Source organism: Panthera onca, chromosome B3 (genome assembly GCF_046562875.1).
Source record: "Panthera onca isolate mPanOnc1 chromosome B3, mPanOnc1 haplotype 2, whole genome shotgun sequence".
Lineage (NCBI taxonomy): Eukaryota > Metazoa > Chordata > Mammalia > Carnivora > Felidae > Panthera > Panthera onca.
Window position 1 is genome coordinate 68,965,019 of NC_138344.1, and position 22,642 is coordinate 68,987,660.

Consider the following 22,642-nt stretch of genomic DNA (forward strand, 5'->3'; position numbering starts at 1 on the left):
GTCAAAGGAAGAAGGCCCCTTCCAATAGCAGGTCTCAGCAATATGGTCCAGATGCTGATTTGCTGTGTTAAGCCAGTGTTTTCTGCCTTGGAATCATATAGGGAGCTACAAAATAAATATCCAGTGTCCATGCCATACCTCAACCCCCAAAATCAAACCTTTAGTAATGGGACCCAGGCTTACAATTTTTGAAGCTCCCCAGGTGCCTCCATAATACAGCCAAGATTGAGACCCACTGCTCTGGGATGTCTAGGAGATAGGCCCAGCAGGTGTCCCTGTAGTGGCCCGCTGGATATGGTCCTTATTCTTGTTGAATGAATGGTTTCCTAATCACACAAGGGATGACTATGTACTGGGGGGGGGGGGGGGACAACTAGGGCTACCTAGAAAAAAAAGCAATAATTAGTAATGAATTTTATATTATAATTCCAAGATTTAGAGACAAGGCCATTTACTTGCTGTATATTTCACTTTTTACTCCAGGACTTTTTATCACAAGGCCGGCTCTTGGAAAAGTTGTCAGCCAGATGAGTTCTCTTGTCCATCTCCATTCGCATCCATTCTCCTTGTAGGATTTCTTTCCTGACATTCCAACATTTAACATCAGTCATTAACTTGGCCTCCATGGCTCCTTGTGCATCCGTGGTTGGAAGTCAGTAGGTCTTGAACTGAACATACATGCTAAATTATGTATATGGGCACTTTTCTGTGCAGAGAATTTGGAGATTCCATTCAGTTTTTAAAAGCCTTGGTAATCTAAAAATAAAAGTGAATCAGTGTTGTTTATCTCTCCTTTCTCTATTTCAGAATTGTACCAACTACCAACGCCATGAACTCTTCGATAATTTGATAAATTGTTTGCTAATTGATTATAGTATTTGCCTGTTTAAGGAGGGTTGTTTTGTTTTGTTTTGTTTGAGGACAGAGCCTTAATCTAAAGAAATGATTCCAATAATGAGGATTTCAGAGATTGGATAGTAACTCAGAGGGTCTTAAACTCCCTTGCAGTCACACCAGTAGGTGGCCTCAGATTCCACCTATGCACTGGTCAACTCCATCATCCTTTGCAGAGTTCAAGGAGACAGTTGGCCCTTAGAGATGGCTGTAAAAATCAACTGCACCTTCTTTCTATTATATTCTTTGTACATAATCTGTAACTATATTTTGATGGCGCATAGACTCTAGGACATCTTATCACCTGGTGATTAGACTTTACCTTAGGTATCTCACTTCGTTAGCCACACATTCCCCTTTTATATTTTAAATATACAGTTGACCTTTGAACGACACGGGTTTGAATTGTACAGGTCCACTTGTATGTGGATTTTTTTCAATTAATACACTACTATAAATATATTTCTCTTATAATTTTGTTAACATTTTCTCTAGCTGCCTTTATTGTAAGAGTACAGTATATAATACATATAACACAAAATACGTGTTAATCAATTGTTTGTGTTACTGGTAAGGCTTCCAGTCAATAGTAGGTTATTAGTAAGGTTTTGGAGGGGGTCAAAAGTTATATGCTGGAGGGGTTAGCACCCCTAGCTGCCATGTTGTGAAAGTATCACCTGTACTTACTTTTAAAGTGTGTTATCATTGACCGTGATTTACCCAAGATCTTGTTTTAGGAGCTAATTATTCTGAGGCTTAGCTCTGGTATATGGTGTTTCTTCTTTCTTCCTTCTTTCATCATTTTCTTACCTTTCTATTCTTTCTTATTTCTTACTGCAGTCACTTGAGGCCTTCGATGTTACAGCAACTCTTGCGACGTCTTGTCTTTGATGTGCCGCAGCTCAACGAATACTGCAAAATGCCTCTTAAGGTAAACCTCTTTATTGCTGCAGAAATACAGTCCACGGCACAGAAACTTGCCTTGAAAAACATGAGGGCTTCACAATTGGAGAAAAATATACATTCAATGAGTTTTACTTTTTTGAGGGCTAAAAAGATACAACCCACCCTATCACACCCCTATCTGAATGTCCAGGTTGCAGAGAGTAGATCATTAACTGCTCCAATTTTCTTTAATTGCTTTCCACTGGCTACGTGTTATTTAGCAGAAGTTAATGAGGGGGACTTGGATTGTGCAGTTTCCTGCCTTAATTACGTTTTCAGAATGTATCCAATCTCAAAAAGCTTTGAAGGCCTTGTGATTATTCATTCAAGTACAGAAACTAAATTGTCCTTTTTCTATTCCATACTGTTTTGTGCCTTTTTTTTCCTGTTGAACAAACCCTCTTTTGTGTTTGTTTTTAACTCTTACCTGCTTTCCTTTATGAATGTAAAGTAGAAAGAGCCATAGAGCTATTTGTTGTCTCATTCATGATTTTCTCATAAATTACAATAATTTTATCACTGGCACAGGGAGCATCTGGGCCTGGGTGGGAGGGCATCACAATCAACTGCCCACCCAAGAGAAAAATGTTTTTTTAACTTTCACCTCTGAGGTACCTGCCGTATTTGCATATTCATTGTGTCGGCAGTGGCTAGCCACACCTGAAAATTCTGCCTGGTGACTTTAACAGAACTTTTCCTTTTTCTCAGAATTTGGCAAAGCCAAGGATTTCCAGAAGCATTTTACTGGGATAAACAGAATTCCCAGAAGCCTTCAGTTCAGTCCTCTGTCTCCATGCCAGGCAGAAAGCAGCTTGTATATTGTCAGAGATTCCACTGCCCTCCAAGGGCTATTCTTCTAATCTTAATCCCAGTAAGCATTTTAGCTGAAAACTATGGTTTTCATAGTCCAACCTGGCATTGCTTCCTCAGCAGACCTGTACTGCCAGCTGGATTCTGGTCCCTGAGGAAGCAGCATCAGTAGCACTCAGTAAACTCGCTTTTACTTCTTAGACCAGCGGGATTTTTCTTAGAGGGTGTGGATTCCACCTGTTGGGATAGGAACTTTGGTGCTGTGCTTCTGCCCTCTCCTGGCCACATGTGGAACTGTTGTAACACGGCTGGGCCATCAGAAGGCTCAAGAGAAAAGCAAGGAAGCCATGGGCAGTAATCAGTATAGAGAAAATCTTCAGACCCCTCGGGGTGCTCCTCACCATCTCCATATCAGCATCACTCAGAGTCTTCTAGATTTATAAGCAAATGTCTCAGAAGAAATTATTCCCACCTTTGAGTGGCTGCAGTGTTAGATAGCAACTACTTCATTTGAAGCAGAAAGAGTTCCTCTCCATTTTCCAGCAACTGCTAGGGGCACATTAGGAGGCACAAGAGTTAATCAGGTGGATTCAGCTCCGGCTAGAGCTCATTAGGCAGGAAAGCAGACCATTCCCAGTGGTGTCTGAGGGCCTCTCTGTAGATAACCCAACTGTTTCAACTGTTGGTTTCACTCTCATGTCTGCCCCCTGCTGTTGTGTTCTCCCCTGCATGTTGCGGATGCCTGTGGATCTTCCGTACCCCACCCACTGGTGCAATCCTGTTCAAACCTCCCAGCTTCTGACAAATCACTATGAACAGTGCTGGAAGTATTACTGTCTGCCTTCAGGATGGGGGAGCTACGGGCTAGCTGTGGAGGAGGAATTGCACCTGACGGAGAAGCTCTTCTGGGGGATTTTCGACTCCCTCTCCCATAAGGTAATGGCAGTACTTCTGAACAAAGAGGGAGCACCTTGATAACCAATGAGTAATAAATGCCTGTGAATAATAATAGCTAATGTTTTTAGCCTTTGCCACGTGCTAGGAACAGAGCCGGTTGCTTCCCAAGTGTATATCACACCATCCTTACCCAAGTCTGTGAAACAGGAGCTATGCTAATCATCATTTCACAGACGAGGATAAGTCTCAGAGCAGTTGAATAACCTGTCAGACTCACAAAGCTAAAACACAGGAGAAGGACTTCCAGAGCAAATTACAAAAATATTTCCTAGTTTCAGTCTTGATGACTTACCCTCCCTGTCATTCCTTTCCTCCTGACATTGTGTGGCCCCTGTTAGCCAGTCTTTACCAAGCTCAGTTGTAGAGGAGAATCCCCAACAGCTGCTCTGATGTTGAGATGTGGGATTTTCAAAAGACCACATACCATTCTGAGGAAGGTTCTTCACAGCCACTTGCTTGAGGAGAAAATTGAGTAAGAGGCCTCTGTACAGTCTGACTGAAATACAGTTCAAACTGTCAGACTTGCCTCCACTCCCCTTAGCCCAGTTTATTTCGATTTTTGAGGTCGCCATCTTTAAAGGTGGAAAATGAGTAAGTCTGGCTTTCTTACCACAGTCTGAAGCTTGTGGATAGCTCCAGTTGGTGTTCACCTGCACTTAAATTTTATTTATTCCAGTGTTCCTTTGGTCTAGTAGGAGTAGATCAAAAACTGTTCCTAACCCCATATTATTTGACTGAAATTTCTTCCGGGCCCCATTCAAGAGAGAACAGATGTGATATTGAGCTGTCTGCTGAGGATACCAACATAAGACCCATATCAGCTGCAGAGAGGACTGTCAGAGCTTCTCCTGTCCTCTCCAGTCACAGGTTGGGTCTATAACCATCTGTGGTAGGCAAGTTTATAGACCACCGTAATCCTTAGATATTCTTGCAATTAACTATTTGGGAGATAGTGATGTAAACTTTGATTAAAGGATTTTCACCTTAAAGCAAATGGAGACTTGAGGGCTTTACGGGTTGTCGTTTGATCTTCCAAGGATCCTTAAGTTTCCACCAGAAAGCATCAAAGGATATAGATGTTTCCCATTTTGGTGAATCTGGACAAATGGAAGCATTTTATTTTTTTCAGCTAATTGATGAGTTGTTCCCTGTGGGCGGCACTAGTTCTCATCTCTGTGCTATCACGGTCTTTGTCTTTCCTCACAGAAGTATGACCCAGACCTTTTCCGAATGGCCCTTCCTTGTCTCAGTGCTATAGCTGGGGCGCTACCACCGGATTACTTAGATACCAGAATCTCAGCCACGTTGGAGAAACAGATCTCAGTGGATGCAGATGGCAACTTTGACCCCAAACCCATCAACACCATGAAGTGAGTCCAGAATCATCTCTAAGCCAGTCGACATTTTGGCCAGTGGCTGGTGTTTCTCTTTCAGAAGGTAGCGAGGATTATGAACTTTTCTTCCTTCTGTCCTGCTAATCCTGCGGATCATTTTCTTTGACACGCTACAAGTCAAGTTAGGCACTGGGTTTGGTCAGCTTCTGAAGGTCTAATCCATCCATATCTGATTATGTGCTGTATTATTATATTCTGGGCTTTCCTTTCGGGGGTTGGTTTATTTATTATAAGAGACTAATGCTTTCCACAAATAAATGTCACCCGAGGCATTGTTAAGAACCACGCTGACAAATGATGCAATTAATTTATTAATGAATTTTTTGACAAAAATCGTCATTCTTTGTGAATTAGGCCTCTATAGTTCTAATAGCATTATACATCAAAATAACTCTATAAATAACACTCAGCTGAACTCCAGTAAGGCCTCAGGGTGTGAGTGACAGAACAGGATGGGGTCCTTATTTGAAAGACTGGACCCACTCTTTGCCATGCCAAGGGATGCTGGAATTTTAGAATCACCCTACAATAGTGTCTTTTACTTCCTCCGTCTGGTTCCCCAGCATTCCTCTCTAGCGATGATTGGGCCACAGATAAAATATTGGGCAACATATGCCCAATTTTGTCTTCTGGCAGTTCTTTGCTAGTTATGATTATGTGTTGTGGGTCATATAGTCTTCATGTCCGGGTGCATTTTAAATGAAGAGCTCTAAAAATGCTTTAGATTGAACAGGGAAATCAAGACATCCTGTAAGAGCCCCTTAGACTTGTGGTTTGCGGCAGTAGCTCCCATAGGAGAGGCATAGCTTGAGCCATTCCTAGGGGCCGTCAGCTTTGATAATGTATAAAATTCACCTTCGGGAAAATTATGTACACATCCTATCACATAGAGCCTTGAGCGAGTGGATGGCAGGAAATAGAATTGAACCTGCTGTAAAAAAGAGGTAAGGGGTGTGATAAAGTACCAAGCTAGAGCCCAAGAGACGCAGGTGTTGACTTCAGAGAACTTTACCTTGTGAAAACGTAAACATACTGAAGGAATGACAGATGGTGTAATCACTTGGATGCCTTTATAAACATTTTGAGATATACACTAACAATTGTTTGCTAGCGATGAGTGGGGTTCCATGTTATCTTGAGAGTTCTGATTTCTTCACATATACCTCTGGCATCAGTATGGTTCTCCAAAAAATATAAGTAACAGGAGCTAGAAGTTAAGCAGAAAAGCACATGATTGCAAGGATACAGGGTTATAATTAAAACCTAGTGCAAAGCTGACCAACCAGGCCTCAGGAAGCACAGGAACCAAGGCAGGGTGATGACATGAACAACCTTCAATGTAGTATCCCCATTAGATGAATCAGCTCAAAGACTTTGCTGCCCTGGCCTCAAACAACTCAAGACTCAAATTCCAGGGAGAGTGAGTCTGATTGGCCTACTCAGATGTCCATTCTTGGTGACTGTTCGCATAAGACTCCATGCAATTCAAGACTTGTTCCTCAAAGGAAAATGGGGGTGCTTTTTGTTTGTTTTGTTTTGTTTTTTGTTTTTGTTTTTTACCACTAGATGGGACAGAAGCTGCCAGGCTAACAGAAACAAGTGTCTGCTCTCCTAACCAAATTCTAATATTTAAACATGAGTCTCTGAATCCAAAAAAGTAGACAGTCGTTTGTAACAGTTGGTTCTCTGTCTATCCATTTCTGGCATTCCCTGATTGGAGTTGGTGAGGTTACAGGCAGTGTCTTTGGATAAGGGGATTTTCACTGTCTAACCCAGGTCAGATCTGGCACAGGAGCCAATGGGATCTTGAGCAGCTGGAAGGAGGTCACCTGTGCAGCAGAGGCTCCTACAGTGATGTCCTCCAATAAGACCTGGTGTGTGTCTGTGACCCAGCATGGACAGGCCATGAAGTTCACAGCTGGGAATCCAGCTTCAGCCTTGGGTTAGCTGGTCCCTCCCGTTCAACTTCTGCCAGCTGATCGTTGGTTCTGGCCATCTTTTCAGTACATCCAGCTGAAGTGCTTGGGGAGGTTGTAATTTTTTTTTTCTCATTTCAGTTTTTCCTTGCCTGAAAAATGGGAGTACATCGTCACCAAGTACGCGGAGCATTCACATGATAAATGGGCCTGTGACAAGGTAGGGATTATCACCCAACTGACAATTGTCAGGGGGAAAAAAAAACAGCCCAAGAACATTAAAGGGTCCAATCCTGGAAATCTGCCTGATTTGTCTAAGTGACAGACTGGCCATGCCAAGAGAATTCATTATTTCTGAGCAGCAATTTCCCAGGGATGGTGGAGGTCGGAGAAATAGGCAGCAGCAGTGGCTGGTGCTGCTTTTTGTATTTCTCAGGAAAATGATTGATTCTGGGAGTGTTAACTCTTTTCTAAACATTGCATTTTCTGGAGTTTGCACCGAGCATGTGATTTTGACATAAATGCATAGTATGGGGCAGGAGGCATTCGTGAAATTCTTTCTTTGAATGTAGCATTGGAAAAAGGGAAGTGCAGTTGAAAGCCTTACCCTTGTATTTTGTCGGCAAGCTGCATTTCATTCTATGGAGGACCCGCATCTTCCCATGGTAGGCAGCCGTAGAACTTCCAGACACTCCCTTATTAATAAGCCTGTCCATCTGGTGTTTAAAATTCCTCACCACATGAGGTCAGGCTGCTTAATGAGTTTAATTGCTCTGTCAGCCCTTTAATGCTGGCAGGCAAAGTGGGAGGAATGTGCCAAAGACATCCAGGATTCCTGTGGGCCGCCAGTTGAGGACTGGGGCCATTGCTCAGCTGCGGCTTCGAGCATGTAGCAGTGAACCCGTCTCCCCTGCAGAGCCACAGAAAACCACCTCCGAGCAGTGTGCCCTAGAGAGGGAGCACATTTAGCCGCTCTCTCAGCCTCTGCATTGATCTGGGGTCAGTTTTTTTTCCTTTGATCAGTTTCTGTTTGGGGCTGGTGATAACAACAACCCTCGTAACCATAGAGTGGGCTAATATGTCATGATTTTAGAGCAAAGGTTGGCAAACCTTTTCTGTAAAGAGCCAGATTGAGGGACGTCTGGGTGGCTCAGTCAGTTAAGCATCCAGCTCTGGCTTAGGTCATGATCTCATGGTTCTATGAGTTCAAGCCTCACATTAGGCTCTCTGCTGTCAGAATGAAGCCTGCTTTGGATCCTGTCTCCCTCTCTCTGCCCTTTCCCTGCTTGCACCTGTGCATTCTCGTTCTCTCCCTCTCCCTCTCTCTCTCTCTCTCTCTCTCTCTCTCTCTCTCTCAAAACTAAATAAACATTAAAAAACTTTTTAAAATAATGAAATAAAGGGCCAGATAGTCAACATTTTAGGTTTTACGGGCCAAGCAGTCTCTGTTACAACTGCTCATCACTTTTGTGACAACACAAAAGTAGCCAGAGGTAACACATAAATGAAAGAGTGTGTTCCGATAAAACTGTATTTAGCAAGTGGGGTTGGGTGGATTGGCTAAAGGGCTCCAGTTTGCTGACCCTTGCTCTAGAAGGTCTTCATGTATGCCCATTTGGCCAGCCTATGAATTAGGGGAAAGGGACACCTCCATGAATCCAAAGTAGTATCCAATCCATTACTAATCCATGTGGATTTTACCTCCTTAGTCTCTCTTGAATTTGTGTATGTCTGTCTATGCCATGGCTTTAGTCCAAGCTACAGTCATCTTTTGCCCAGATGATGGTGGTAACATCCTAACTAGTCTGCCCACGTGCATTTTCTCCACTCTGTCCTTTACGCTGCTGGCAAGTGCTAGTTTCAGTATGTAAATTTAGTCATATTCTACCGCTGTTTTCCAGTCCAGCCCTCCTCCTTGTTAAAATCCCTTAATAGCCTAACCATTTTTAATACAAAGGCCAAAATCCCAGACATCGCCCAATAGCGGACACTATCTAATCTGGCTTCTGCTGCCATCTCCAGCCTCCTCTCTCCCTTTGCACTCTGCTCTTCAACCTCATCCCCTCCTTTTAGCGTGTCTGTCTTTCTCTCTCTCTCTCTCTCTCTCTCTCTCTCTCTCACTCACACACACACACACACACACACACACACACGCACACTCTACATAAGCCTGAAACCCCTTTCATTCTGAGCCAGGTCCCCATCTGCACCCACACAAACAAACACCAGTTACCAATTCATCCTTCAAATATCCATCCCCATGTGAGTTCTTCCTAGGACACTTCTTTCCCAGATTTCTCAGATAAAGGCCCTCTTAGCATCTTGTTCTTTTCCTTCATGGTTTTCATAGCAGCTTATATATTTATATTAATATTTATATTTATAACAATTAAACAGTTTCACCAGTTATTGACTACATGTTTACTGGTGTGGAATTTGATGAATCTCTCTCTCGGTCTCCCACTGGACTATAAGCACGTTTATAAGGAAACATGTTTGCTCACCATTGCCAAGTGGGAATTGATCATCTAACAAAGAAAAGAGCATTTTTCCCCTGCTTTCAAGAACTTCACACTCTTGTGGGATAAAGAAAATAGGCCAGCCATTATACAGGTGGTGGGAATGAGCACAGGGTTAGAGCACATAACCCATAAGGGGAGTCCCTAAGTCAACAGTGGGGGTCCAGGAATGCTTCCTTGAGCTGGTGACATCTCTGCTATATGATAAGGGACAGGTAGTTGTTCAGGCACAGGGTAACAAGTGCAATGCAGTCCATGGGAGCAGCAGATGGGAGCAGAGAAGCAAGAGAGAATCTGGTGGCTTTAAGGAACCATAGTTCAATATGGTGGGATCACAGAGTAGAGCAGATGAAGAAGGGTGAGACATGAGTCTAGAAGGGTCAACAAGATCTCGCCGTAGCTTTAGAGTCCACAAAGAGTTTGGGTTTTACCATGATGACAGATCGGGGTCAGAAAATCTTAAAGCAGTAGAGTGCCCTGATCTCGGTGATTTTATAAATATTGCCTGATAGTGGTGTAGAAAATGGAGTCCACAGAGAGGTGGCAAGACTGGAGGCAGGGAGACCACATGGAAGCTATTGTAATACTCCAGGTGAGAGCCAATGGTGGCCTGAACTAAAATACTGGCAGGGAAGCTAGGGAGAGGCAGACAAATGAATATGTCTGGGAAGTTGAACATAATATGAGCTGGTACAGAGAAGAAGGGGGCATCGAGGAAGATTCTCACACTTCTGGCTTGGAAAGTGAGTGTAGCTGGTGCCATTCACTGAGATCCAGGGAACCCAAGAGGAGAGGCCCCCTAGAGGAGTAAAATGCTGGGTTCTGTTTCAGGCATGTGAGGAGGTACCTGTGGACATCCAAATGGAACTTAAATATGTTTGAAAATTAGGGAAGAGATCTGGGCTGCAATCCTGATTTGAGATTAGGCCACCTATGGACTGTGGGCCTGGATTACATCTACCAGGGAGGGTGTACCTTTGAGAAGGGACAGAAACTTGAGAAACATACACATTAATGCATGGGCTGAGGCAGAGCCTGAGAAAGAACATCCAGGAGTCTTTGAACTGTGAGGTTATGACAATTCAGGGGCTCTTACTTTCCTCTGTATCCCCAGTGCCAGGGACAGAGTCTGGCACCTAATGTAGTAGGCATTCAGCTGATGTTTGTTGAGTGGATTTTGAAATTCTTAAACTTCTTTGATGCTAGAAGACCTGCCTTGCTACAATTGTTCCCTAGGGTTGGCAGACAAGCAATGCAAGCAAGTCAGGTCAGCCTCCTCCAAGCAGTGGACAGTGGGACCAGTCCTCAGATGCCTTTAGCCTTGACTTCTTTCCTTGCCTGTGAACATGACACACTGACCTGAGAAGCGTTGTTCTCGGGTCTTTTGAAACATCCTTCTATCTGAAACACAAGCGAGTAAGCAGCGAGGACAGCTGCTGAAACAAGAAGAAATAAAGGGGGCAGAGTTCAAAATCCAGGGGGGCAGAGAGCTTAATGGCCTTAAAGGATCAATTAGACATTTTGGAGGGGAATTTTCAAGCTCTGTCACATCCCATTATTCCATTTGTTCAGTGAAAATAGAAGCTGGGATTTGGGTCATATAGGAGGGCTCTTTGGATGCCAAGGATATTTGAACTGAGAACATTTCTACAGAGTCAGAATGGATGGAAATATGGAATTTCCCTGGATGAAAATGTGAAGACCCATCCACTGATAAGGCCTTTCAAGACATTAACAGAAAAGGTAGGAAACTCGCCTCTGGTAGCACTGAGTGGCCATGCTGATTGTCCTTACTTGAGAATTTTATCAGGTGGTCAGAGGAATTCAGGGCACATTTCATTCTCAAGTTTACATAAACTCCTCAGAAACTCACCAGTGGACAAGACCCTCAAGGACCGATTTCCAGGAGCCCATCCTCACATTCTGTTCTTTGGCCCTGAGCACCCACCGGATGGAGAAGCACTGTTTAGCCCTTGGAGGCTGAGCCAAAATGCATTCGTAATTCACTTGCAACAGGACTAGGAAGGGCTTTTGTCAGACTGTTGACGTGGGGGATTTGGGGTTGGGGAAGCATTGAATTGCTGGAGAAAACTAAGGTAGAAATAACTTCCAGTTGTGACAGATGAAGGGAGTAGAGAGAAGGACCCCTAGGGAAGTATGGACAGGTGTCTTTGAGATGATATTATTATTATTATTATTATTAAATCTGATTCAACTCAATTCCGAATTCCTATCTTGGTATCAATAAGAGTTCTTCGTAAGCTTTCAGCTTTATGTCACACATAAAGGATGGCATATGTATCTCTGTAGGTGTACTGGCCATTTGTAAAATGGTGCAGAGCTCAAGAGAATTCTAAATCTAAGAAACTCTACTTCCCAAGCACAAACGAGAGTTTTGTGCAGATGGATTCCCTCATGTCCCAACTGAAACAGTGACTAGAGCATGAGGAGTCACTCTCCTATTCTTGCTCCTCTTTATCCATAAACTGTGGATAATGTCTGGTACGTTTCCTCCAGAGGCAGGAGACTATAGGGTCTTGCACTTGGAAACGTTAGGAAGACTGACAATGACATGTTTCAGGTGAAATGCCGCAGAGGGTGTTTGGACCTAGTGAGAGAGGAGGCTGGAGCCAGCTGCAACCACGTCCACCGTGGGGGCAACTTTCCAGGGAGTCAGGCCTGTCATAGTGCAGGGGCGTGCTCTGCAAAGCTCTTCTGCCTGGATTTTCTTCCAGGAGAAGGAAATTTACCGCTGGCCTGCTAGAGAGTCCCTGAAAACCATGCTGGCTGTGGGCTGGTCTGTGGAGAGGACCAAAGAGGGAGAGGCCCTGGTGCAACAGCGGGAAAATGAGAAGCTTCGGAGCGTGTCCCAGGCCAGCCAGGTATGACAGCATGCCCGGGGCCGACACTGGGCCAGTGAGGAACCCCCAGAGAATCTGGGAAATCTGTCCCTGGTGTGTCAGGGTCGAGGACTACCAACAGTGAAACCTGGGGATCTTTCAGGGATACATCTTTGGTAGCTGAAGTCAGGATACTGATAAGAGTAAGGAAAATAATGGCAAACCCAGTGATTCTGCCTTTGCTTTCCCAGGGCAACAGCTACAGTCCTGCTCCCCTGGACCTCTCCAACGTTGTGCTCTCCAGGGAGCTCCAGGTCAGTGTTGGTGCTTCCAGAACAGTTTGCTTTCTAAAGCCCCCAAGTGCAGGACATATTACCCTCCAAAGAGTTTTGTTCAAAAGGAGTGAGGAGGCACCTGGGTGGCTCAGTCGGTTGAGCATCCAACTCTTGATTTCGGCTCAGGTCATGATCTCATGGTTCGTGAGACTGAGCCCCACATCAGGCTCTCTGCTGACGGCATGGAGCCTCCTTTGGATTCTCTCTCTCCTTCTGTCTCTGCTTCTCCCTTGCTTGTGCTCTCTATCTCAAAATAAATAAATAAACTTAAAAAGAATCTTTAAAAAAAAATAATGACCCTAGGGAGAGAAGGGCTCTTTAAAAAATTAAAATAAATGAAAAAGGAGTGAGGAGAGGGGAGAAAGCCTAGAACATGTCACCACTGAAATATCAGAATTGAAAAGAACCAGACTGGGCAAGGGCCACAGGGCAAGTCTCGGGTAGAATAAACCGGTTATCTAAGCAGGCCAGGCTTTGTACTTCTTCCAGGGCCATCATCACAGGTAATGACTCACTAAAAGGAGGAAGAAACTGCAAATTACTGTATCAACACACGGAACTAACAGCTAGGAGGAAAAAAAACTTGGAACAAAACTAATAAGAGCTAGGAGAAAGCCTGTGGAGCAGCCCCCACTGGGGTGAGGGTGACTTCCTGGTCCCAGCAGGTGCCGACAGCTGCAAGGGCACTTGCATATCTCATGTCCTGTGGAAGATTCACTTGAGTGCCCCGTGTTGGTGCAGAATTCAGGGGCGTACAACCAAGAGGATGAAATTAAAAGCCCCAAGCTGCCTCCTCCCATCCCTCCCCTCCCGCGTACATCGGTGGCCAGGATTGGCCCCAACCCAGGGCAGATACTCCCCAGACAGTCTGTCAGACCAGCCCTTTGGACCTTAGAGAAAGTGTCTTTCCAACGTACACCCTTGATTCCAGGTCACTATTTTCTGAGCCTTAGAAAGATGAACTCTCTTTGAACAATTGTACTTGCAGCCATTTCTCTAAGATGTGATTATTTTTAGCCTGCTAAGGTAAGAGTTTTGGGGGGATCCTGACACCCACTGCCATCTCCCTGTTTCAGGTCAGGAGTAAAATGTTCAAGTCCTGCCAGAATGCAGTTTCAGGTGGAAATGTGTGTGTCTCATAAATGCATCAGACTGCCAGGATAATAAGTTATAAGGGAAGGACAGAATTAGAAGCTGTTTTCTGTATGGAGGGGAAGCTATAAAAACTAATGAGGTGCATAAACACAGACTAATTAATGATGGGAGACACTTCGCGATGTGCTGTTAGCATTTGGTGGTGCTCAGTTCCCGAGGCTGCCTGAAACAGCCCAGCAGATATGGACCCATTTTTCTTCTTTGCTTTTGCTCTGACTGTTGTCTCTTTGGTGGGACACAGGGAATGGTGGAGGTCGTGGCCGAGAACTATCACAACATCTGGGCCAAGAAGAAGAAGCTGGAGCTGGAGAGCAAAGGTGAGCCAGGTTCCCGGTGCCCCCTGCAGGAGGGGAGCTGGGGGTGCGGCAGGTACATTTTCCCGGAAGTGCAAAGGAAGGGCCAAAGAGTTGGTCATCTCTCACTTTCTTGTCCCCAGGTGGCGGCAGTCACCCTCTGTTGGTACCATATGACACCTTGACAGCCAAGGAGAAGTTCAGGGACCGAGAAAAGGCACAGGACCTGTTTAAATTCCTCCAGGTGAACGGCATCGTGGTTTCTAGGTAAGTCATCTTCCAGGTGATGTTAGGGGGGCAGGGAGGACTTGTGGACGTGGTCTCTCCTTCCCCAGGTATTTAATCACCTGTCTGCAAAACAGACAGGAGACAGGATAATGGTCAGTATTCTGAAATGAGAAAACTTTTATTGGGGAGCATGAAGCCATCTTTTCTGACCTAAACAGGACCAGTCAATATCAATTTTTAAAGCTCAGTTATAGCAAAGAATCATGACAAATTATACATGTACATCTTAAACATTTAATTTGAAATTGAAACATATAAACATTCATTCATTCACAAATCTTGTGCTATAGGCCCCCGAAGCTTCTCTTTGTATATTGTTTTATCGATTGGCCTTCTAAAGCATATCCATAGGGCATCGTCAGACCTTTGGGACTTGGGCTTCTTTGCAGAACGGCAAGAATTACGGCATATACAAAACCATAGAAGTGCAGTATCTTCTAGATTTTTAAAAATGTCTATTTTGGGGAGAGAGAGCGTGTGCACACACAAGCTGGAGAGGGGCAGAGAGAGCAAGAGAGAGAGAGAGAGGGACAGAGACAAAGAATCCCAAGCAGGCTGTCGGCGCAGAGCCCAACACAGGGTTCGAACTCCTGAACCGTGAGATCATGACCTGAGACAAAATCAAGGGTCAGACACTTACCCGACTGAGCCACCCAGGTGCCCCCTTATAGATTTTTTTTTCAATTTCCTCTCTTGTCTTCTACCGCTAGTTATCTCGCTCATACCTATTTCAGAAACATGTATTTGGAAACACAGTTTCATGTCTTTGCAAAATGTGCAGCCTAGTTCTCACAAAATCAGCAATTGTCTTCAAATTTCTATTTTGTTTTTGTTTTAGACAATATTTGATTAAATTACATAAGAGCAATAGTGAGCAAAATGGACATTAAGAGTCTTTGAACACAGAGAACAGATTCTTGGAAGACACAGCACCACTGAGGAGACTGAATGCATCAAGATTTCCTGAGTTTTTATCGCAAACTTGTGCTTGTCAGAATGATCTAGATGAGGATTATATATGAATAGGGTCTTAGCTGCTTGAACCTAGAACCTGTTTCCTCACTGGTCAGATGTCACTGGTGGGCTTTGCTCCTTAAGTCATGCTTGCTGAGTCCCTTGAAGAGAGACAAAACAAGCCAGGGTTCCTATCTGATATAGCCATTCCTTCTGAAAGAAACGTTTGCTGAGCCAACTGCTGTTTCTTGTTTTAGTCTCCTACAGAATTTTGCCACAGAGTGGCCAAAAAAAAGAATAATAATAAATAAAAAATAAAAACCCGTACAAATATTTCTCTCGTAGCGCCTGTGAAAAAATAGCAAAACTTATTTGCCATATTGTGAAGCAGGAAAGGTCAGACAGCAGGAGACCACCTTTGGGGAAGCATTTGAGAAACGCTCCCTTCGTCGTTTTAATCCTCTTCTTAACACCCAGAGGAACGAGCGCTGTGGTTTGCTGATAAATAACTTGCTTACAGAAATGAAAAATTCCTCTTTACCAGAACTAAAAAGGAAATCAAGGAAATAAGGGGGGAAAGGGAAAAGGATGGTTGAACTCAGCAGACATAGCCTAGTAGCTGTTTACCATGCGCCAGCCCCTACGGAGGGCACTTGGGTGTGCAGGCAAGGAAGCCAGAGCCCCGTCAGTAAGGAGAACTCGTTTCCCGCTATCCGTATCTCTGACCTGCTCCATCCTCAGCTTCCCCATCACGCCACGGCAGCCCATTCTTCCTGGTGCTCAAGCCAAAAGCCTTGACTCCTCTTTTTCCCCCAACCCACATCCAGTCCTTCAGGACATCCTGATAGTTCTGCTTTAAACGATATCCAGAATGTGACCATTCTCACCCCTTCCATGCTGTTACCATCATTCCTGTAAGAGCCTGCTATCCAGGCACCTGCTTCAACCCTTGCCCCCCACCATCAGTTTTAAACCTAGCAATTAAAGTAATTTGTAATGTAAGTCATTCCTCTATCCAGAACTTTCAGTAGCTTCTCATCTCAGAGCTAAAGCAAAATTCTAAGGATGGCCCGTAGGGCCCTAATGATTTATTAACCACCTCCTGTTTCTCTGCTTGCCTGCTCACATCCATTCCATCCACACTAGCATCTGCCATATTCCTTCAGCTCGGCGTGCATGTTCCTGCCTCAGGACCTTTGCACCACCAGTCCATATGCCTGGAAAACTCCTTCCCCAGATGTCTATATGGCTCACCTCCTCACCTCCTTCAAGCCTTTACCCCAATGTCATCTCCCAATGAAGCCAGCACTGATGGCCCCATGTAACACTACAGTCTGCTTGCCCCCCCCCTTGGGCCTTTTCATACTGCTTTAATCTTTCTTTTTTCACAAAACTTACTACCTTCTAGCATTCCACGTAATTTATATTTTGTGCTATATATTATTTGTGTCCATTTACAGCTAGTCTGTACGTTCCATGGAGGCAGGGATCTTGTTTGCTTCTCCGATTTATCCCCAGCTCGATATTTGTTGAATGAATGATAAAGATATTTTGAAAAATCTTTTCAGACGTTAGCATAGTGCAGGTATTGGGTGCTCATAAACTCAGGTTCCAAGTGCAAGGGGAATCAGTCAAATGACAAAGCAGGTCACTAGGCCAGAATAACCATTAACGTTTGGAAAGTAAAGTCAACACAGATAGGATTGCTGATGCTCCGAAGTCACATAGTCATCTCTGTTACTTCCTGGGATTTACCCATTTCCAACCTAGAGGTATGAAGGATATGGAGCTGGATGCCTCCTCCATGGAAAAGAGGTTTGCCTATAAATTTTTGAAGAAGATCCTGAAATATGTTGATTCCGCCCAAGAGTTTATTGCCCATTTGGGTAAGTATCATTGTGAAATATCCCCCAAATGTGTGCTTCCCTTAATATTTCATAATCTCAAAAAGAATGTGGTATTCCTTTATCAAGGGATGATGCTTTCATACTGTAGCTGTTGGTAATTCATTGAGACATCATAGGTTTTGGGGGGGAAACGGTGGCTGAGATTTTTGTCCCCCTCTTTAAAAAAAATCTGTTTCATCCTTGGTTTCAGGGTTTGAGCCACTTGTCATTTTTTTCATATAATTCATCCTATTTTAACTTTTCCATTATTTTGCTTTGTGACTGTGGGCATATGACTCAACCTCTCTGAAGCTGCTTTCTCATCAACAAAGTAGAGGAAAGGGCACTAAAACAGCTTAGAGAACTGACAGAAGAAACACCTAGCCAACACAGCTATAAAGTACTTTGTAAAATACGAGATATTTTGTAAAAATGAAATGGCCTTTCCATGACCCTGAGGAAAGTTGCTCTGTGTCTAAAATGCTGTGGTTGTTTTTGTGTTTGTTTTAACTATGGCCAACTTTGTGTTATTTTTGTCTTTGTAGAAGCCATTGTCAGCAGTGGGAAAACTGAAAAGTCTCCCCATGACCAGGAGATCAAATTCTTTGCCAAAGTAAGTGATTCCCTGCATTTAACCAAATTACTGTCTTCTTAGAATCTGTACAATGTAGGGTGTCCGCTAAGCTAATCTAACAAAGATAGGCAAAACTCCATTGGCTTTGATGAGCTGGACATGTATTTCTCTGTTGTGGAACAGTCCGGGGGCAGGTAGGTCGACTGAGGTGCTAGGAAGCCTGGTCTTCTCCATGCCATCATCCAGGGACTCTGGTACTGTCCTCTCCTGGTGCCCCACCATCACCTCAAGTGTGATGTACGTCAATGGGGTCCAGATGGGCTCACCTATGTCACATCAGTGGGAAAGGGGAGGACAGGCCCCTTCTCTCTTAAAGATCTGTCCCATTGACTAGAACTCAGCTGTTCTAGCTTCACCCAGCCACCATGGAATCTGGGTGATGCATTCTGTAGCTGGGCGACCCCATGCCCACCTAAAACATGGGGGTTTCTATTGCTAAAAGAAGAGAAGGATGAATTTGGGTACCAGTGATGAGCAGTCTCTTCCAAACAACCCTACTCAGAGGCCTGTATGCACATGAGGCCTTGGGATAACTGTGCCCGAGAAACAGAGACATAAAGGCTCAAGGCTGAAAGTGGTAGGCCCTTCCCCAAGTGTCCCTGTTGGATGCCGTGCCCAAGAAGTACCATGACCTACCAGACTATCCTGAAAATACTGGCTCAGGGCCATATGCATATTTCTCTGGACCCTCAGTCAGTCAGTGACCTTCTCCATTCCCATATCCCCAAGGCCTCTGGTTTGAGGTGTACAAGAGGAAAATGGGTTGGAAACTGCAATTCACTGGGTAGAGATTCCTGGAAATTCCAGGACCTGTGTTCAGAGGCTTTTTGCTCCCTGAAAATGAACTTTTTCAAAGGAACTGAAGGAGGGGCTTTGATGAACTTTCTAGAAGTTCATTTATGGTGGATTTTCTAGGTTCTCCTCCCGCTGGTTGACCAGTACTTCACCAATCACCGCCTCTACTTCCTGTCATCCCCTCTAAAACCCCTCAGCAGCAGTGGCTATGCCTCCCATAAGGAGAAAGAAATGGTGGCCAGGTGAGTCTACAAATGACAAGGTCATGGTGCTGACGTGACCTATGTAAAACCCCAGATTCCTGGAGACTAAATGGCGAATCCTTCGGAGAAATGAACTGTGATCTGATGATTGGCAGCACAGAGGTTTTGGTTATCCTCCTGGTTTTGAAAGTAATTATATTCATACTTATCTGTGTATTATTTTGGCAACCAAGAGAAATGCACTGTTTGGATGTATCAGTAGGGCTTGGGAAAATTTTATATACTCAGATCAACTTTTATCCTGAAATAACATTTAGAAAAAGGCAAAGTCAATTCTGAAGCTTGGACAAGCAAACACACAACGTTGAGAAGAAACAAGATTAATGCTGGCTTCCATCCCATTCTTACAGGCTTTTTAAGTTTAAATTTGTTTTAAAGAATCAGATCTTACAAGTCTTATTGTGGATGATCTGATATTTGAAATCTAGAGCAACATAATTCAATTTAAATTCCTAATAGGAAAAAAAAAATGCATCTGGAACACCAGCCTTCGTCCTCATTCCGCTAGGCGTAACGTGTGGATACCTCAAGGGAGAGGAGAGCAAAGGGAGTGCTTTATGAGCAGGCTAAAAGATGAATTCCACCGTGCCTCCGGTTTTCTCCATATGTGATTTAGGATGACAAGGAATGGGTTAGACTTCTAAACGGCAGAGTTAAGAACTGTAACGGAAGCAGTCAACTCTTTCCCTAGCAGCCGTTGATGGTGAACAGCATACAATATACTTTAGAAAGGCCCAGCTGTTAAATACCATCATCCTTGTGAGGATATTCAACCTTAGGATTTAGCTAACATTTATTAAACACAAGGCTAAGCAGTGAGATCATTTTTCATACTTACACAAATGGGCTATAACTCTTGCAAATATCATTGTGAAACCTCACAGTGTTCTAAGAACTGCCTGTATATGCTCTCCAATTTGCAGATAGGGACTCTGAGGTTTGGTCAGGTTCACGCTGGTGCCTGAAGTGACCCAGGGAGTAAGTGAGGGCAAGAATGAGAGTCGTCTCTATCCACGTTGAGTGCCATTTTTTCTGCACAGTCATTACTTAATTTCACTTAGTAAGAAAGAAGAAGCCCACGCTTTCAAAATGAGATACCCGTAGCGTCAGTTACCGACCAAAGACTTCGTAAATTTTTTCAGGATTAGCTGGTGTATTTTGTAAGAAGGTAGAGAAATGAGAGGCAGAGTGAGATACTCTGATAATCCAACAGAGGGCAGGTGTGTCTGTCTTCTTCATCTATTTTTGTTAGATTATTAATTCATGGAAATGTAACATTTGTTCAGCCAGGCACCATTTGTCATGGCTGGAATGCAACCTGGATCTAATCAGCCTCGCAAATAGCTTCCAAATCCATCGTGTGCTCGCTCCCCTCCCACAGAAGCGCTTGTGTCTGCACCAAATGCTTTCCACCTCCAGACCCCTCGTGTCCGCATCCTCCACCTCTGCCTCACCTCTTCTGCATCTGGTGCCCTTCGCCAGTGCTACCACACTCTCTCCCTGTGGTCCCTCTAATTTATCACTTGCAAATTCTGAGATGGGCAAGCACCTGGGGACTCTGGCCCCTCATAACACTGGCCTAAGGACTTCTGCTTAAATTATGGGCCCCCTAGGGGACAAGAGGGAGCCTTTGAAAACTTAACTGGCCTTGGTATGCCTGGGCAAGTGCTTCTGACAGCCAGGGGAGCCAGGTTAGTATTAGGATCAAACGACCTAACCGTCTGGTTTAGTTTGAAAAATGTTGTTTTGGGGCACCTGGGTGGCTCAGTCAATTAAGCGGCCAACTCTTGATTTCAGCTCAGGTCATGATCTCACGGGTTCGTGAGTTCAAAGCCTGTGCTGACAGCCTGCTTGGAATTCTGGCTCTCTGCCCCTCCCCAGCTCGTGCACATAGGTGCACACGTGCGTGCGAGCTCGCTCTGTCTCTCTAAAAATGCACTTTTTAAAAATAATGTTACTTCATACTGAGCATGCGTCCACTTTGAAGCTTTTCACCAGAAATATCTGAGTTTATCAGCCCCTAATTCTAATTCTAAAAAGAGGATCTTGTGATACCTGTCTACTTACAGGTGAGAAAAGTGATACCCAGAGCAGCTAAGTGGCTTCACCAGGACAGCCCAGCTAGTCAGAGTAGAGCCACGGAACTCATGTTCCTCCAGGCTATCCCCCTCCCCCAACTCCATGATTTTTTTTTTTTTTTATCAAATACATGTCTTTTAAAAATGGACACAATGAGGGGAGCCTGGGTGGCTCAGGTGCTTAAGCATCAGCCTTCGACTCAGGTCATGATCTCACAGTTTGTGTGTGTGAGCCCCATGCTGGGCTCTATGCTGGCAGCTCAGAGCCTGGAGCCTCCTTCAGATTCTGTGTCTGCCTGCCTCTCTCTCCCTCTCTCTCTCTTTCTCTCTCTCTCTCTCTCTCTCTCTCAAAAATAAATAAACATTAAATTTTTTTTTAAATGGGCACAATGAGGGGTGCCTGAATGGCTCAGTCAGTTGAGTGCCCGGCACTTAGTTTCAGCTCAGATCATGATCTGATGGTTCCTGAGTTTGAACCTCGGGTCAGGCTTTCTGCTGTCCACACAGAGTCTGCTTGGGATTCTCTGTTTCCCTCTCTCTCTCTGCCTCTCCCTCTCTTGCACACATGTGCCCTCTCTCTCTCTCTCTCAAAAATAAACATTAAATTTATTTTTAAGTGGACACAGTGAGGGGCACTTGGGTGTCTCTGTCTATTAAGCATCAGGCTCTTGATTTCAGCTCAGGTCATTATCTCATGGTTGGTGAGATCGAGCCCCACATCTGTACTGACAGCATGGAGCCTGCTTCGGAATCTCTGGCTCTCCCTCTCTCTCTTCTCTCTCTCTCTCTCTCTCTCTCTCTCTCAAAAATAAACTTTTTTTTTAAACAAGTACACACGATGAGAAACACAAAAAAGCAGTCCGTTATTTAATTTCGTATTAGCAGTCTGTCAGATTTCTATTAACTTACTCTGAGTTCTCTGAAGCACTAGGCCAGGGTTTCCAAATTATTCCCACTGCAAAAACAGATGACTAACCACAGGGCAACTTTGGCTGCGATTTTCTAGTCAACAGCCCAGTAGACTCAGGGCATTAATTGAAAGCCACTTAAAAGTGAGCAAGTCTGTGTTATTTTTTTTTTTAAGTTTTTATTTAAATTCCGGTTAGTGAACATACGTGATTCAGCACTTCAGTACATAAAGGCGAGCAAGTTTTGATCTCCACCAACACTCAGGATGTGTTTCTTCTCAGTTTGAGCTGTCCCCGAAAAGACTTCTGCCCCTGTTGTGGGTCAGAGAGCCCGTGACAAGCTATGAGTGAGAGGTTGGGAAGGACTTCAGCTCAATCTTGCCTTGGAAGCCCTTGGCCTGTATCAGGTGTTTTTATTCTAACTTCCCTTTTCTGTTCCACCAGGAAGGACTGCTTTCTCAAGGGACTACAAAGTTCTTGTCTAGCTGTGCCACTGTCACATAGTGTCAGAGTTCTGAGCATTCTCTCCCCAAGAACTACTGGCAGTTCAGGCCAAATTATGGCTGTAGTGGGCAAGGGTCCATCCATGGCACATTCACATACGTTTATGGAGCTCTTTTCTAACTGCACAGGGCTCTCTGCTAGATACCATGGAAAGTAAAATGATAAGATACAGCTGGACCTCCAAGGGGTTCTGGGGTAGAAAAGATGGGTGAAAGGGTGGAGTAGGGTCAGAAAGCACAAAAGCATAGCAGATGGGCTTTCCTAACTTCCCGGG

General features: G+C 44.3%; 1 protein-coding gene across 1 annotated transcript in view; it reads left to right on the forward strand.

The window, feature by feature from the left end:
* RYR3 (ryanodine receptor 3) overlaps positions 1-22,642 on the forward strand; it is a 524,410-nt gene that overhangs the window by 411,311 nt on the left and 90,457 nt on the right. Inside the window, exons 49-60 of the mRNA XM_081795893.1 lie at positions 1,735-1,825; positions 3,445-3,585; positions 4,813-4,976; positions 7,058-7,136; positions 11,089-11,178; positions 12,171-12,317; positions 12,527-12,589; positions 14,007-14,082; positions 14,202-14,325; positions 17,071-17,186; positions 17,735-17,799; positions 18,736-18,857. Of these exons, the coding sequence (XP_081652019.1) occupies positions 1,735-1,825; positions 3,445-3,585; positions 4,813-4,976; positions 7,058-7,136; positions 11,089-11,178; positions 12,171-12,317; positions 12,527-12,589; positions 14,007-14,082; positions 14,202-14,325; positions 17,071-17,186; positions 17,735-17,799; positions 18,736-18,857 (1,278 nt within the window). The remainder of the gene's footprint in view (positions 1-1,734; positions 1,826-3,444; positions 3,586-4,812; positions 4,977-7,057; positions 7,137-11,088; positions 11,179-12,170; positions 12,318-12,526; positions 12,590-14,006; positions 14,083-14,201; positions 14,326-17,070; positions 17,187-17,734; positions 17,800-18,735; positions 18,858-22,642) is intronic.